The sequence below is a fragment of the Lampris incognitus genome, chromosome 18 (assembly GCF_029633865.1).
Source record: "Lampris incognitus isolate fLamInc1 chromosome 18, fLamInc1.hap2, whole genome shotgun sequence".
NCBI classification, from domain to species: Eukaryota; Metazoa; Chordata; class Actinopteri; order Lampriformes; family Lampridae; genus Lampris; species Lampris incognitus.
Window position 1 is genome coordinate 28,930,127 of NC_079228.1, and position 15,622 is coordinate 28,945,748.

The 15,622-nt window shown below is 46.8% G+C and overlaps 1 protein-coding gene across 2 annotated transcripts in view; it reads right to left on the bottom strand.

Moving 5' to 3' along the window:
* Positions 1-334: 334 nt before the first annotated feature.
* efna1a (ephrin-A1a) overlaps positions 335-15,622 on the bottom strand; it is a 20,167-nt gene continuing 4,879 nt past the window's right edge. The window contains exons 2-5 of one of the 2 annotated variants that reach the window (XM_056298144.1): positions 5,408-5,703; positions 3,431-3,496; positions 2,682-2,780; positions 335-2,501 (exon numbers count right to left, since the gene is read on the bottom strand). In XM_056298144.1, coding sequence (XP_056154119.1) covers positions 2,377-2,501; positions 2,682-2,780; positions 3,431-3,496; positions 5,408-5,703 — 586 coding nt within the window. In that variant the 3' untranslated portion in view covers positions 335-2,376. Of the gene's footprint in view, positions 2,505-2,681; positions 2,781-3,430; positions 3,497-5,407; positions 5,704-15,622 lie in introns of both variants that reach the window. The other variant, XM_056298143.1, reaches the window with a different exon arrangement.

The window sequence follows — 15,622 nt, forward strand, 5'->3', positions numbered from 1 at the left end:
CATGATTCAGATGAGCTAATTTTAGCTCTGTAGAACTGGTGCAAAACCATCTAATTTATAATGTCGATGTTCAGTGTCCAGTCAGGATATGATGGGAATATGTAACGTTAGCTACTCAATTGAAAATGTGCAGTAAATACTGGACCCATCTCCCGTTACACACTTAAGAAAGTGATCCCATATCATTCACAACAGTCACACAAGTTGTGCTTCACATCTATGACACCGTGTCCCCGTTGGCATTAAGCTCATATTATTTCCACGAGTATTTGGGAATCAGATATAAAGGAACATGAGGTCGAAAAAAAACCCCACAAGGACACTGTTCTGGTTTTCCAAAAATATCTTTTATTTCACATGAAAATGTTCACATTGAGCATAATTATCAAACATGTTTTTATATAATCATCTCTATGTACATATTATACACGTCTCATACTTACACATGTACAGAATAAGGAAACGATAATTTCGATAACAAAACAGGTCGACTCCGATGGTAGTCATACACAGCCTGTCTGGTGAAGATGTGCTTGGCAACTAGGTTTGATGCCGTGTCGTGTCTTTTGTGGATTGGCTACAATTCCAGGTGTGCGAAAAACTGCCACATTCATTACAGGTGGCCTATGCTTTACTCATTTTTGGATTTTTTTTACCCCCTTTTTCTCCCCAATTGTACCCGGCCAATGACCCCACTCTTCCGAGCCATCCCGATCTCTGCTCCACCCCCTCTGCCAATCCAGGGAGGGCTGCTGACTACCACACGTCTCCTCTGGTACATGTGGAGTCGCCAGCCGCTTCTTTTCACCCGACAGTGAGGGGTTTCGCCAGGGGGACGTAGCGCGTGGGAGGATCACTCAATTCCCCCCCAGTTCCCCTTCCTCCCCGAACAGGCGCCCCGACTGACCAGAGGAGGCGCTATTGCAGCGACCAGGATATATACCCACATCCGGCTTCCCACCCACAGACACGGCCAATTGTGCCTGTAGGGATGCCCAACCAAGCCTGAGGTAACATGGGGATTCGAACCGCCGAGCCCCGTGGCCTATGATTTACAATGCACGAAATTTAGGCAGCTGCGATTATTTCACCTCACCCATTACAATTGCTGGATAGTTTGTTTTTAGAAGGTATTTGGGTTGGCGATGGTGCTTGCAGCTGGGGTTGCATGCATATAAAGAAAAGCACCTTAACACTACACTGGTTGAGGATGTAGTGAGGGATTTGACGACCAACTCTTAAATGGGAATCGGTTTACTCACGACCGGGACAAGATCTAATAAAGAGAGAAGTCCAGCCTCTCCTACACATAGCATCAGGGTTTAGCTTTTGGCAGAATGACATTTTGTTTAATCTTTCCTTTTATACACAATCTTGCCCAACAACACTCATTCCCCATCTCTCACCCAAACACACATTCTCCCTTTCATGCAAGTACTAAACCTACACGGAGAAAAGGGTCTCCACCTCTCCCACAGTAAACAATTCATGATTTGAACATACGCTATATACAGTAAAACCTCTTAGCTGCAAATGTTATAAATTAACTTCACAGATTGTACATGTAAACCCCCCCCCCCACCTATTTCATGTAGTGCGTCTTCCTGTGCTACCGGGTGTGTGTCTGTGTCTGTGTGTCTGTGTGCACGTGTTGTGTAGTGTCGGTCTGTACTGTGCAGTATAGTGCTACAGTTCATAAGCACATGGTCGAGTTTGCAAAAGAATGGCGATCATTAAAACAGCCCCTGCTTTTGTCAATGCTACATTTGAAGAAAATTAAACACTTGGGACATCAATGCCACTCAACACCATTACAGCAACAACACAACAAACAGTACACAATACTCAGAGGGTGGAATAGTGTACAAGTTGGAGAGATGACTGATCTTTGGCTCGAAAAATAAGAGAACCTTTTTCCATTTAATGAGTTTTAGTGTTTTCATATAGATTTCCATCTATATGTTCCAAATACGTTTATCAATCCATGGTGTCGTTTAGTCTCGACCGTTCTCTGTCCAGTCCGGGTTCCGCTTCGAAATTCTTCATATGTTCTCATTTATGCTTTGTGAAAAGAGCTCAAAAAAAGACAGCATGAACTTTAAAAAAAAAAAAAATACTGTCATCTTTTGAAAAATGAGATTAGGCGCAAATACTTCCTCTCAGATGTTCAAACACAGCGTTACTCTGCACACGTAGTGCATGGGAGTCCATCCATCTGTACTTTACAAGCTTCATAAGCCTCTCTCTCTTTCCCTGTGGCCAGCACTGGGCAAGGAAAACTGCCTTTTTGAGTCAGTGGTTTCGCCCCCACGGACTGTCTTCATTGTAGTCCCTGAAAATGAGTGTCTGGGAATAGCAGTTCTTTCATAATCTCTCTCAGTGCAGCAACAGCAGTAATGAAATCGGGACTAGCAAAGACAGGATGGAGAAGGACGTCGCCGTCACGGCGGCGCTTGTCCGCACACTCTTCTGGACCTCTGGCAGGATTACCACCGGGTCATCTGCTGTAAGACAGGAGATCAAGAAGACACATTAGTAATGCATACTTAGTCCCTGACTTAATCCTCTCATCTTGCACCATCACAGGAACACCAACTCAGTTCTTTACAGCAACCGTAAACAGGTACAGATAGTTTTAGGGTCAGTGATAATTAGAGGAGCCCACGGGTTGGTTAACATACCTGCAGGCAGTCTGTTGGAGGGGTTGTGAACTCCACCCCCGGCTCCAGCTGTAGCCCCACCCGCACCACCTCCTTTGGCCACTCTAGCCTCTTGGGAGCCTAAAAACAAACAAACAAACAAACAAACACAATCCATCAATTACTCATGTTGGACTGGGTGACAAACTAGCATCACTGCTACAGAGGACCCTTTTTACCAACACTGACCAGTGCACTTCTGCTTTATCTTGCAGGGCAAAGATTGGTTGTCTTCATTGTCCGCAATGTTAAAAAGCCAAATTTCTGTCAACTTCAATTCTGTCTGTGATCACTTATTTTGTGTTTCAATAAAGCATGTAACACAGCACCGGTGTTGTCATTGGCATAACTTTCTGCTTCTGTTGTCAGATTGCTGCAGAACTACAACAAAAGTAATTTGACCTTGGGTTACAAAATGCTAACTTGCAAACCAAACTTAACAGTAACTCCTGCGCTGTTGGCATTTTGTGACCCTCGATCAAGATCACTTCTGCAGTCGTGCAGTCGTCTGACAACAGAAGGATAATTAACAACACCTGTATTGTGTAACTGCCTATATTGAAATGCAAAATAAGCTTTCACAGAGACGGTGGGAAGCAACAGAGAGTTGGCTTCTTAACATTACTGGCAATGGTGCAAACTGATTGTCTTCACCCTGCCAAGACAAAGCAGGAGTGTGCTGGCCCTGTTTGCAAAAAGGGCCTATTGGGTGACAGGGCAGCAAAACTTACCATCAGCAGCTACGACATCCACCCTGAGCCTGAGGCACTCTTGTCCATGGTGGTGCAAAGGTTTGGCTGGAGGGCAGAAGAAAAACAGACAAACATTAGCATTAATTACAGACTAACTAATGCACTTATGCTCCGCTGGCTGCTTAATCCAACTTCTACACACACACACACACACACACGCACACGCACGGAGACAAGTCACAGGCCATAGCTCTAGCAATCCATCTGTGAATGGGGGGAGTGAGCCTTGTCTTGCCGTTTATCTAATTAGAGCCACGGTCAGGGTCACAGCACTGCTTGTTCAGGCAGAAACATCTTACAAGGATACCTCTGTGGCATAATCCTGCATAGCAAACTGACACCCGTTTGAACTTCAGTCTAAAATGTCAAAGAGCTGGTCCTCGTTTGCCTGGGTTGCCATACAAAGTTCAGTTGGTAACGGTCACATCCTAATGCAGGTGCCTGTAGGGTCGGGCAGTATGATGGATATGTCTTGGGATAGTAGACATTGGTCCATTGGTAGAGATTTGGCGATACCGTTTCCACTGTGGTAGCCTTTAGCTTTAGTATGTCTAAAGCAGTGGTTTTTCAAACCCTGGGTCGCCACCCTCAGATGGGTCGCAGAATATTAAAAATAGGTCAGCAAATTTGATTTGGTAGAAAGATTTCTTTTTTTTGTAAATTATTTCTCACATCAGTACGCCCTGTATGTGCAATCAATCAAGCTCTCTAGAATGCACGTTGCCCTCTCAGCCTGCGAACCAGACTGGAGTCAGATCATGCAGAGTAGGCAGGCTCATCCTTCACGTTAAGTAAGTGATGTTTACTGTGGTATTTTCTTAGGCTTGGTTTGATTGCACATCAAATTAGATTCATTGTTATTGTTAAATGGGTCGTGTTGATAAACAATGGGAAAATATGGGTCCCCTGAAAAAAAGTTTGAAAACCACTGGTCTAGAGGATAATGCAAATCAGTGGGCTGGACTGCTTCACAACAATATTGGCTTTGCACGATTTGGGCAAAACTGCTCTTTGTGATTTCCACGCGAGAGCGATATGGCGGAGGAGAGTGAAGTGGTACGTGCAGAACAGGATGCACCCAAAACAACACAAGCTAATGGAGAACTTGTTACTTATCAGGGTGCCACTTGCACTGCGTGGACTCTAAACTGCATCACACATTAGTTGTTGTTGGTGGTAGATATATATTAACGACCTCTTCTACCACCTAAAGATGAAGCATTAAACCAATTCCTAACAGAATTTCTAGAAAAATGACTATCGTGATATATATATATATATATATATATATATAGAGAGAGAGAGAGAGAGAGAGAGAGAGAGAGAGAGAGAGAGAGAGAGAGAGAGAGAGAGAGAGACAGCGATAAAAAAATTACATATGCCATCATAACAGATTTTTTTTTTTGGATTTTTTTTCCACCTTTTTTCCCCAATTGTTCTCGGCCAATTACCCCACTCTTCTGAGCCATCCCGATCGCTGCTCCACCCCCCCCCCCCTGTCGATCCGGGGAGGGCTGCAGACTACCACGTGTCCTCTGATACATGTGGAGTTGCCAGCCGCTTCTTTTCACCTGACAGTGAGGAGTTTCGCCAGGGGAACGTAGCACGTGGGAGGATCACGCTATTCCCCCCACTTCCCCCTCCCCCTCGAACAGGCACCCCGACTGACCAGAGGAGATGCAAGCACAGCAACCAGGACACATACCCACATCCGGCTTCCCACCCGCAGACATGGCCAATTGTGTTTAGAGGGACGCCTGACCAAACTGGAGGTAACACAAGCATTCAAACTGGCGATCCCCATGTTGATAGGCAATCGAATAGACCGCTACGCTACCCGAACACCCCTATCATAACAGATTTTGGCCATAATCTCCCACCCATATATAGATATGGTTCTATTTGGTTCTATCGGAAGAGCTCTGGAGAGAGTTGTGCACTAGCTGAGACACTTACAGATATAATAGTAGCTCTCTCCCTGTCGAAACTCTTTGCCGAGGGTGAATGGCGTGAAACGCTGGAACTTCTCGGAGAACTTCTCGGGGGCGTGGGGGGCAAACGGGTAGCCGCACTCCCAGCGCATCTGGTCGTAAGACTGAGGTTTGCAGGAGTCGTAGTCCTCGCGCTCCACCATGTAGAGCACGTAGCGCTCGGGGTCCTGCGACGGCACCTCGCCCAGTGGGTAATGGGGGCACACAATGTCCAGGTAGTCGTTCAGCCTCACCTCCACGGTGTAGTCATCCCACAGAAACCTAAAGAGAGGAGGGGGAGGGGGGGTTAGGGCGACCGGTGACTGCGTTGAGATAGATAACCATGGTTATATAGTGACACAGCGGGAATCAAAATAAGCCTTAAAAATTGGGAATTATCTATCGACCGGCCAGGTGTCGCATACAAGAGGGAAATCGGAAGAAAGATGGCAGAGGCTGGGCAGCAGGAAACAGAGAGAGAAACAGAGAGAGAGAGAAAGGGCGTGTGTGTATGTGCACATTTCTGTTTATAAATCAGAGTAGAAAAGAGGAAAGACAATATGGAGAAGGGTGAGCAGAGGGGAGAATGTGCATGTAAATACTGATGAATAGGCCGGTGTGGTGGTACGCCGGACTGCTATGTTACGAGTTTGCAATGAGTGCTCATTGATCCTGTTCCCCCCAAGGAACTGGATGATGTTTACAGAGAAACATCAGCAGCCAGTTAGTCCGCCAAGGCAGGAGATGAGAATCGACATTTGCAGCAGCTACACACTCCCGTGCACGCGCGCGCACACACACACACACACACACACACACACACACACACACACACACACACACACACACACACACGCACACGGAAGCTAAATGTATAATGAGAAACACACCCAAACAGACGCAGAAGTAGAAGCAGAAACAAGACAGGCGCACAAAAACACACACATCCACACAAACACAGAAGTTACTCGAAATAGGCGCAAGGTTGCAAGTAAGAGTACGGGTCACATATGTTTTTAACCCTTTCATTAAGGTCAGAGGGAGAGACAGGCAGACATGTATACACACACACAGAACATTCAACTGCCTGTAACTGCCTCCCACCACACTCCCTCTCATTATAAACACAGAGAGAGAGAGAGCAAGAGAGAGAAAACGGAGACAGCCGGGCTGTCTGCCTACCCTCCATCCCTCCCTTCACCTCCTCTCCACCCTTTTTTTTTCTACCATGGTCATTAAGTAAACTGCGCTGTATTTTTCTTCCTCCTCCTCAGCTCAGACCAGGGTCAAGAACTATTGGCACACAGTACACTTAGCATTTGTTCAAATCTGCCCAAGAGTACCAGGCGGGTGGAGATTGACACATACAATGCAATAAGACAATACGAGTCACAATACAACGCAAGTGCCAGAAAGTTTATACTGATAAGAAATCAGTTTAGCATAATATTCCCTGACACCTTAACCGGCATCATTCATCCAGAGGCTGTAAATCCATCTGGCGTCCAGGTAATATTTAGCAAATATAATTTGATTCTGCCTCTGTCTGACTATATAATAATAATAATAATAATAATAATAATAATAATAATACATTTTATTTGTATAGCACATTTCATTGTCAGAGACAATCTCAAAGTGCTTGACAGTGTATTAAAACAATATAAACAGCCAACAACAAAAAAATACTCAGTTAAATTTAAATCTTGTTTGAATAAAAGTGTCTTAAGGCCTGTTTTAAAGGATGCCCGAGTCTGGGGAGCCGTTGGGTGGTTCTGGAGGGCGTTCCAGAGGGCCGTAGAGCAAAATGCCTGGTCTCCCACTGAGCAGACCTTTGTGTGTGTGTGTGTGTGTGTGTGTGTGTGTATATATATATATATATATATATATATATATATATAGTCATACTTTTATTCCCAGATTTTCTCACGCTGATATTATGTGTTTCTCTCCAGGGAATTGTCACTTAAGGTAACGGCATCTTGATTTTGCCCCCTTCTCTGTGACATAATGATTCCTCCAGGGGCAGCTCATTGCCAACACGCTCTACTCTTGTCATGGCCATCCATCACTAGCTTAGAGCAGTAGCTAGCTAATAGCACAATACACACATACACAAACCCCTCAATATTTCTCATCCATCACCATCCTAGATCTGTAGCTACTCACTACATGTACACACAGAAACACATACCACCTCATCAAGTATTTAGTTACCGGAGCAGCCCCTATCTGTTTACAAACTCCCACTGTTCTGGCTCCCGGGGAGTGTATGGAATTCACTGGGCTTCAATATTTTCACAACGTGCCGCTAGAATGTGTGTCTAATATAGGGTTCTGTTGCTTTTGCAATGAATACATGTGCGGCTCTTCAAGCCTTTCAGCGGCCAACAAAAGAGCCAGGCAGTGTGTGTTTTGCTGGCTGTCATTTACGACACCCAGATCTGCAGACCCCGGAGAGCCGGGGCTCTCAACAGCCTCTGGGAATGCTTTTGACACATCAGCCAATAAAAAAAAAAAAAGAAAAGAAAAAAAAACCCTCACATGGGAATCATTTTCCTCCCCGGTGGAAGCAGCAGTTAGCTTCTTCAGAGAAGACTCCTGTCAATGCAACAAGTGAAATTTGGGGATTTTGTTTTGAAGGGGGCAGGTTTGTGTCTCTCTGTGAAAAGGTCTAGATGTGTGAGCAGCAATCAAAGTGCCCGAGCAGACCCCCCCACCCCCACCGCCACTTGTTAGCTGGTGTTGTTGTTTGTTGCCAGAGGACCTCCTGGTAAAAGGACAGACGCTGTGGCTCCAAACTCAGGGCCCCGACTCCTGCTCCTCTCAGCCTCCCTCCCCCAACCAACACTCAGCCCCCCCCCCACCCCGGGCCTCCCTCTTTTCGCTTCATTGCACTGCCTCAATACTGATGACCAGATTAACTGGCAACCATTACAAAAGTAATAGTGGCCTGTTAGAAAAACTCATTTTTTTGTGTGCTGATGAAAACTTCCGTCTAACTACGCTGATAATGGCGTGCTCCGGCCAACTCGGGGAGAAAATAATAATTATCATTTTTGCAATGGTCCAGACAGCTTAGCGCTTATCGGGAGTTTGCCTGCCCCGCTCTGTTTACCAGATTGGCGCTAAAGGGTTTTTTCCCTCTGCCACTTTCAATTCCAGCTGGATCGATAACGCAATTGAACAAACATTGTTGTCTGCCTTTGCCTGACAGAGTTATCATCCTCCTGCAAACAGTGGAAACACAAACACACGAACACACACACACACACACACACACACACACACACACACACACACACACACACACACACACAAAACCCCCCACCCCAACCAAAGCCCTGATTGTAAGCTGGTTGCAGTATGGTCCCAATGTGTTCATCAAAAGAGAGTAAAAGGGGGCGCGGGGGAGGGCAATTAAAAACACAAAAAAGGGTATTAAAGTCACCCTGGAGGGGGGTAATTATGCTTTCCCGCCCCATCCCTGCCCCCTCGGGCTGGGAGCTGAGGGGGCAGAGAGGCGGTGTGTGAATGGGGCTTGGGGGGGGGGGGGGTCAGAGGGCTCGGTGCAGGACTGGCTTTTCGAAGCTCCTCCGTGGGCGAGTGTTTCTATGCGAGCGCATACAGTGGCTTCACCAGCGCCAACTTTCATACAGTGCCTCCATTCACACTCTGCCCGCGCTGATGGAACAACTCACTTATCAGAGTGAGCAGCGGCTGAATACACACCCGGGAGATTGGCTGGCCCCCATTATTAACAGGAAATAGTTTTAATTATGCTGCTGCCTTTTGTTCCCCTCTGACGCCTCGGCATTGAAACGATCCGCGTCATCGGTTAATTAACCGATCAGAACAATGAGCTTCAAAGACGGTTTCAGTCTCTGTGTGAAAGGTTTAGCCAGCAAAGTCCAATTGTGCCTTCCTCGCTTTGGCAAACTCAAAGTCCTTTGTCCGTCTCCTGCATCATTTGTCAATACCATTTCCCTTCTTCCAGGTGGTGTTTCTTTTTTTCTCCGCTGTTGCTTCTCCCCATGCCACAGTGTCGGCTGGTTCGATCTACTCCTCGTACTGGATCAGGTTTACTCTGCCTTCATGGCGGGGATACTTAAGCCCCTTGCATGCCCACATCCTGGTAATTTCCTGGGTTTCGCAGACCGGGATTGTTGCTAACATCCTGTTTCACACCACTAACTCGATTCCACCTTGTTCCTGGAAAGACATTTCCCACACCCAAGTGAATCCTTGCATTGTAGTTATGTTAAACCCCGTCTGGTACTTTGATCACCTCCATATCCCAACACGGGGATTGCTGGTTCGAATCCCCGTGTTACCTCCAGCTTGGTCAGACGTCCCTACAGGCACAATTGGCCGTGTCTGCAGGTGGGAAGCTGGATGTGGGTATGTGTCCTAGTCGCTGCACTAGTGCCTCCTCTGGTTGGTCGGGGCGCCTGTTTGGGGGGGGGGATAGCGAGATCCCCCCATGCGCAACGTCCCCCTGGCAAAACTCCTCACTGTCAGGTGAAAAGAAGTGGCTGGTGATTCCACATGTATCGGAGGAGGCATGTAGTAGTCTGCAGCCCTCCCCGGCTCAGCAGAGGGGGTGGAGCAGCGACCGGGATGGCTCAGAAGAGTGGGGCAATTGGCCAAGTACAATTGGGAGGGGGGGAAATCAATTTTTTTTTTAAATAGTGCAATTTTTCCATATTTCCATAACATGCAGTTGCAGTGCAGCTACAGTGCAGACAAATAGGGAGGAATATTAAGCATCATGCATACCCAGAAGATGGCTGCACCGTACCCAGGATCCAGGACTTCCTAGGACTCTTTCACACCAGACGCAATCCCAGTAAAGTCCTAGGACTTCAGCGTAAAGAGGGGGGATTAGAAGTAGAGGCAGAAATAACCGAGGAGGGGCTCTTGAATTCTCTTCAAGATAATTTGTGAAACTATGTCAGAAATGCAGTCAGGGCTGTATGTGCACACTTGCACACGCACGTGTGTGTGTGCGCCTGTCTCAGAATGATATATATATAAGTATGTGTGCATCTGTGTGTTTGTGTGCTGGGTCTGTTGAGCTTTGAGGAATCTGGGTGTGTGTTTCTGTGATGATAAGAAGAATAATGAGTAGCGATAATGAATGGTGATGATAGCAGGCAGGCAGAGAATGTCAAGTTATCAAGAGTGTGTGTGTGTGTGTGTGTGTGTATCTGTGTCAGTGCATGTGAGTATGTGTGTGTGGTCTGCTGAAAAATAGACAACTGACTGCTCTGAATCTCTCTTCCTCCCCTCTTCAGGGTAAATTCTTGATTTATTGGAGCCTCTTCAGGGGCTGAGGCCTAATCTCTCTTCTTTAATCTCTCTGGCCAGCGTTTTGCTTTCTTCTACACCTCTACCCCCTCCTTTCATCCATCCATCACCCTCTCTCATCTCTGCACTCTCTCACCCCGTGGAATGCCGGACCTTTGAGGCGAGGAGGCCAGATTGTGGATCAAAGGTCGGACAATCGCTGAGTCAGCACTGCCGGGTTGTGCACATGGACTCACATCCACTCTAATGCACAAAAACACAAACAGCAAAGAGGGCCTTTGTGCATTTAAAATTCCACGGACGAATTGTGAACAGCACCTTTTAAAGAGATCAATTCAGATCAATTCAAAACCATGTAAGAGGCTGCACCATGGCAAATATACTTTACATAGCAAATACAGTAGACCTTTATTAGCTTTTAGATGTTTTAAATTGCTGGACTAAATTTAAACGTGGGATATTCAATCCACTCAACCTTATCAACATGTCCCATGGAAGTCATGTTCCATCTCTCAGAGCCCTGTCCAATTACACTAACCACACCAATGTCATGTTTTTCCATGGGGGTTATAAAGCCCTACTAATGCAGCCTAAGAAGTGACCGGCCTTCACCACGGACCAGTGAACTGGAATGCTGGGGGCCACCTAATCAGCTCGTCCAAGCCTGGATTATTGGGTGGAGCACAGGCTGAGCTTGGGCCCATTCATCAGCACCAGACCCTGCCTAATACAGGGGCTTAGAGCCGATGCTGAGGCCTGGAGCAGGGGGACGCGCTGGGCAGAGAGAGCAGCGAGAGAGGCAGGGTGGAGCCTCTGGCCCTATTGTTCTCACACAGAGAAGGGGTATTACCCCCTTACCCCTGGACTTTAGGAGTTCAAAAAGACCTGCACTGTCTGTGTGTGTGTATGTGTGTGTGTGTTCCTGTTCATGGAGGCAGAAGAGAAAGTGAGAGGTGTTCACACCGTGATAAAAAAAAGAAAACACTGAACAAAAGGGAGGCATTCTGGTCGGGGCTTAAAAACGTTTAAGCAGCCTCATAAGAAAAGGGGGCATGTAGGAGAAATTAGCTTTTCTGGAGAATACATCACGAGCACCATTAAACTGAGCTCATTGAATGTTGTTGTATGAAGTCAAATTCCCTTTCTTGTTTCTTAATCTGTTCATATAAATGACTGTCTAGCTTCCCCCTCCCTTTGTCCATCTTTCATTAGCATATAAAACCGCTAGATCTTCATCTTGCACCCCCCCCCCACATGTGCTGCACCGATCTTAAAACCTGTCCCACTGGTATTCCAAATATGTGAGTTTCTGACCCGCTGTTTGCAGAGCGTTGTGCAATGCAGCGTGGTTGGTGTCGCCATAGCAACAAACATGGTTCATCTCTTTGAGTCCCTCCCCCTTAACATAACAGTCAAGGCTTCATTCTCCGCGTCTGTGTGACTTCTGTCATCCATCTCTCTCCGCTTTCTCCGTCCGTCATTCAGCCTTTGTTTGCCAGGATCATTGGTCATTCTGACAGCATCCTCGGCTGATCTTACCAAACTCCTCTGCCGCAAAATGGTAAAAAAAAAAAAAGTCCAGTAGCAAAAATAATTGGCTACTTCCAATGAACCAAGGGGACTTAGATGAATATGTGTGCTCTTTCCAACTGTCTCATAGTGTCCCTGCAGCCATTTGTATCTTACAAGAGCCAGAACGTAAAGGTCATCACTGACATCACATTTCTCAGGAGGAGAATATCCATGCAAGAAAATCGATGTTGCTCGATTGATTTTCACAAGATAAACTTTCATTTTTACCACCCTCCTCTCCAAACACAGCCCAGACCTGATGAATACCGCTTAATGAATTCCACTGGGAGCGTCCAGTAGATGAGAATAGATCATTTAATACGATGGATTTCTTTTTACTATAGTAGGACCTCTTGCTTACACAGTATGTATAGTATTAATGGTTTTTATACCGCTGACCTCTAGGGGGCAGTAGTAAGCGGAATGTGAGAGGAAGCAACGCCAACAGAGCGACCAGTGGACAGACATGCCTTTGCTTTTTTTGGGGGGGGGGGGGGGCAGGTTTACACAGCAAATCCAGTCTTTCAACAAACAAGACAAACAAGACGAGAAAAAACAAAAGTCACACAATGACCTTTATTTACACAGCAAAACAAACAGCGACTCGTTTTCAGAGACAATATTTGACCCTTGCATGCTTACTCTCTCGGTTTCAAACACGCACTGAATTGGCCTCGCTGGACAATCTCACAGACTTGACAAACAAGTCTGGAGGAACTCACGCACACGCACGCACACACACAGAAAGAGCAAGTTCATGCTGGCTTTGTTTATCATAATTGTACATCTATTTATTCAAGACGTCCTTTATCCTCATTGCTTTTTATCTAAGACTGAACAGCAGTACAACACGGAGGACAATTGTGGGGGGCAGCGTGAGAGAGGAGGAGGGTGGAGGAAGAGGCAGAGGAAGTCTGTTTCAACGATAAGAAAGAGGCACACAGATGGATGGACGTGGGGCAAAGAAACACCCCTGGGGTTGATTAGGCTGAAAATGATCAAAAAACAAAAAACAAAAACAAATCTTGGAGAGAGACGGAGAGAGGAGAGACACTGATTTCAAGACCTGGCAGGCGGCGGAGGCGGGTCCACGACTATCCTCCGGGTTTGGCAGTTTCGCATCCCTAACCAAACAACTAATCACTATCAATCATCTGTACTCCTGTTAGCCACACTGACAGAGTTGTAAACGTGTTGATTTCTCATAAGGCACCGGGAAACTCAATCACCCCCGAGGTGCAGACCCAAGTCGAGCCTTCCTAGCTTGCGTGTCTCAAAGTGTGAGAACTGTATTGTTTATTGTGCAGACAGGATACGCAGTTTTCCCGGGAAAAAGACGTAGCCAGGAAGTTCAGCGCGTTGTGGGGAAACGCGCGCGCGCGCTCTCGCATGCACGCGCGCGCGCGCACGCACGCACACACACACAGGTGAGACTAGCAGCCTAGCTACAGTAGTAAAAAACCTTTGCCCTTATTCGCTATCTAGCGTAGTCAATAAAACACGATCTCCCGCCTCTGACATGGAGACGACCAGCGTGATTGTCAGCGCAGAAGAAAAGCAGCCTGTTGAAAACAACAAGGACTCAACATGGCCGCCAAGGTGAAGTCCTCTGACAGACGATAACAGTCTGTAAGTGTACACACAACGTCCACACACTTCAACGATCAAGTCTATATATATGTGATTATCATCCATTTCCCACTCTCTCAATAACCCCCCCCCCCCAATCCAATCCAGATCTAATTCACCAGGCAGATTAATGGGCCAGATTGAGGGCGTGAGAGAAGAGAGAAAAAGACACCGGTAGAGGAGGACGGAGACACGGGGCCAGGAAATTGCTGGAGAGGATGCTGACACAGAGGGAGGGAGGGAGAGGGCTGGATTAGAGAGAGGAGTGGGGGTCCCGGACATTTTCTTTACCGAGAAAGAAGCATCTTGAGTTCAGATTACGCAAAGAATGCTGATATCTCTTGTTGATTGCCTCCAGCCAATCACAACCACCGTTGTTGTCATCAGATATCTTATCTCTCTCTACCACAACAAATGCATACACGCATGCAGGCAAGCGTACACAAAAAACACACACAGCTCGGGGTTTTCTCCTCTGACTTCCTGTCTTTTCGTGGACAGCGTTCGCAGACTGGCTCTACTACTTCCATCGCTATGTGAAGACACTAAAAAGAGGGAAGAGGTGCACTTTTACAGACGGGGTTGGCCCCGGGGTGCCGGATGCACCGCCGAGCCTTCTTGAGGGGACGTGGGTTTAGCTCATCCAGACATCCACGAAGGGAAGGCGGACACCCAGTAGCGTCGATAACAACCTCGGACTCACACACTCAACACCACAACAGGGCTGAACAATGAGGCCCGCTTTCAGAATCGCCATGGCAGCATGCACAAGTGCAGCGGTCGCAGAATTGCAATGCAAGGCAAATTGGGGCCGTGAGTCATGTTAAGTCAACACTCCTGTTGCTCAACAGAAAACAAAAAGCCGGCAAGGACCGCCTTTTCATGACTACTCCTGGAAAAAAACAATTCCGTCACATCTGACGAATATCATTTAGTCTGACTTAATGACTTCTGGGAGATAACTGTCTCATCCCCCCCTCGTAAATCACCCTAATGATTCAGAATGATGAATTCTTTGACGCTTAAAAGCTGCACGTATCTGATGTAATTATGCAACTTATTTCTGTCTTCAATATTGCAACACATATTGCAAAAAAAATAAATCAAAATAAATCCTGAAATAAAGCAGTGTTGCGTTTTTTTCCTATCATTCATTCAGCCGGACAGCGTCAACATCCAGATTAGGTGGGTCAGTGAGTGGCGCTGTCTTGGCAAGTTAATTCATGATGGTCTAGCCCGACGCCCTATGGCTACCAGCAGCAGTTTGTGGGCTGCTGTTAGGAGCCTTCAGCAGTTTCTTTCTCATCTGAGCTGGACATGCGTGAGAGCGCCTGCCCCTGACTATGGGGGAAAGGACGGTTTATGTTACATCTTGTGCACTGGCAAAGGCTTCGGATAGACAAATGGGGGGGGGGGAGTGGAGGGAGAAGAACAAAGTTGCTGCAAGTGTGGAAGTGTAGAGAGGCCGTGGAGCACAGGGGGAGGAGGGGAGCTTCAGGGAGAGGCAAGAAAGTGAAAACAAAGTGAGAGCAAGAAGTAAAGGGCAAAGTGCCTGGTGACGGATTGCTACGGGTGCCAAGAATGATAAAAAAATTCCACACCTTTTCGCATGCCCCCCCTCCCCTCCACTCCATCCATCCCCACCTCTTGGATAGCCCGAATTGGAGGCACAGAAATAATAGACTGAAAA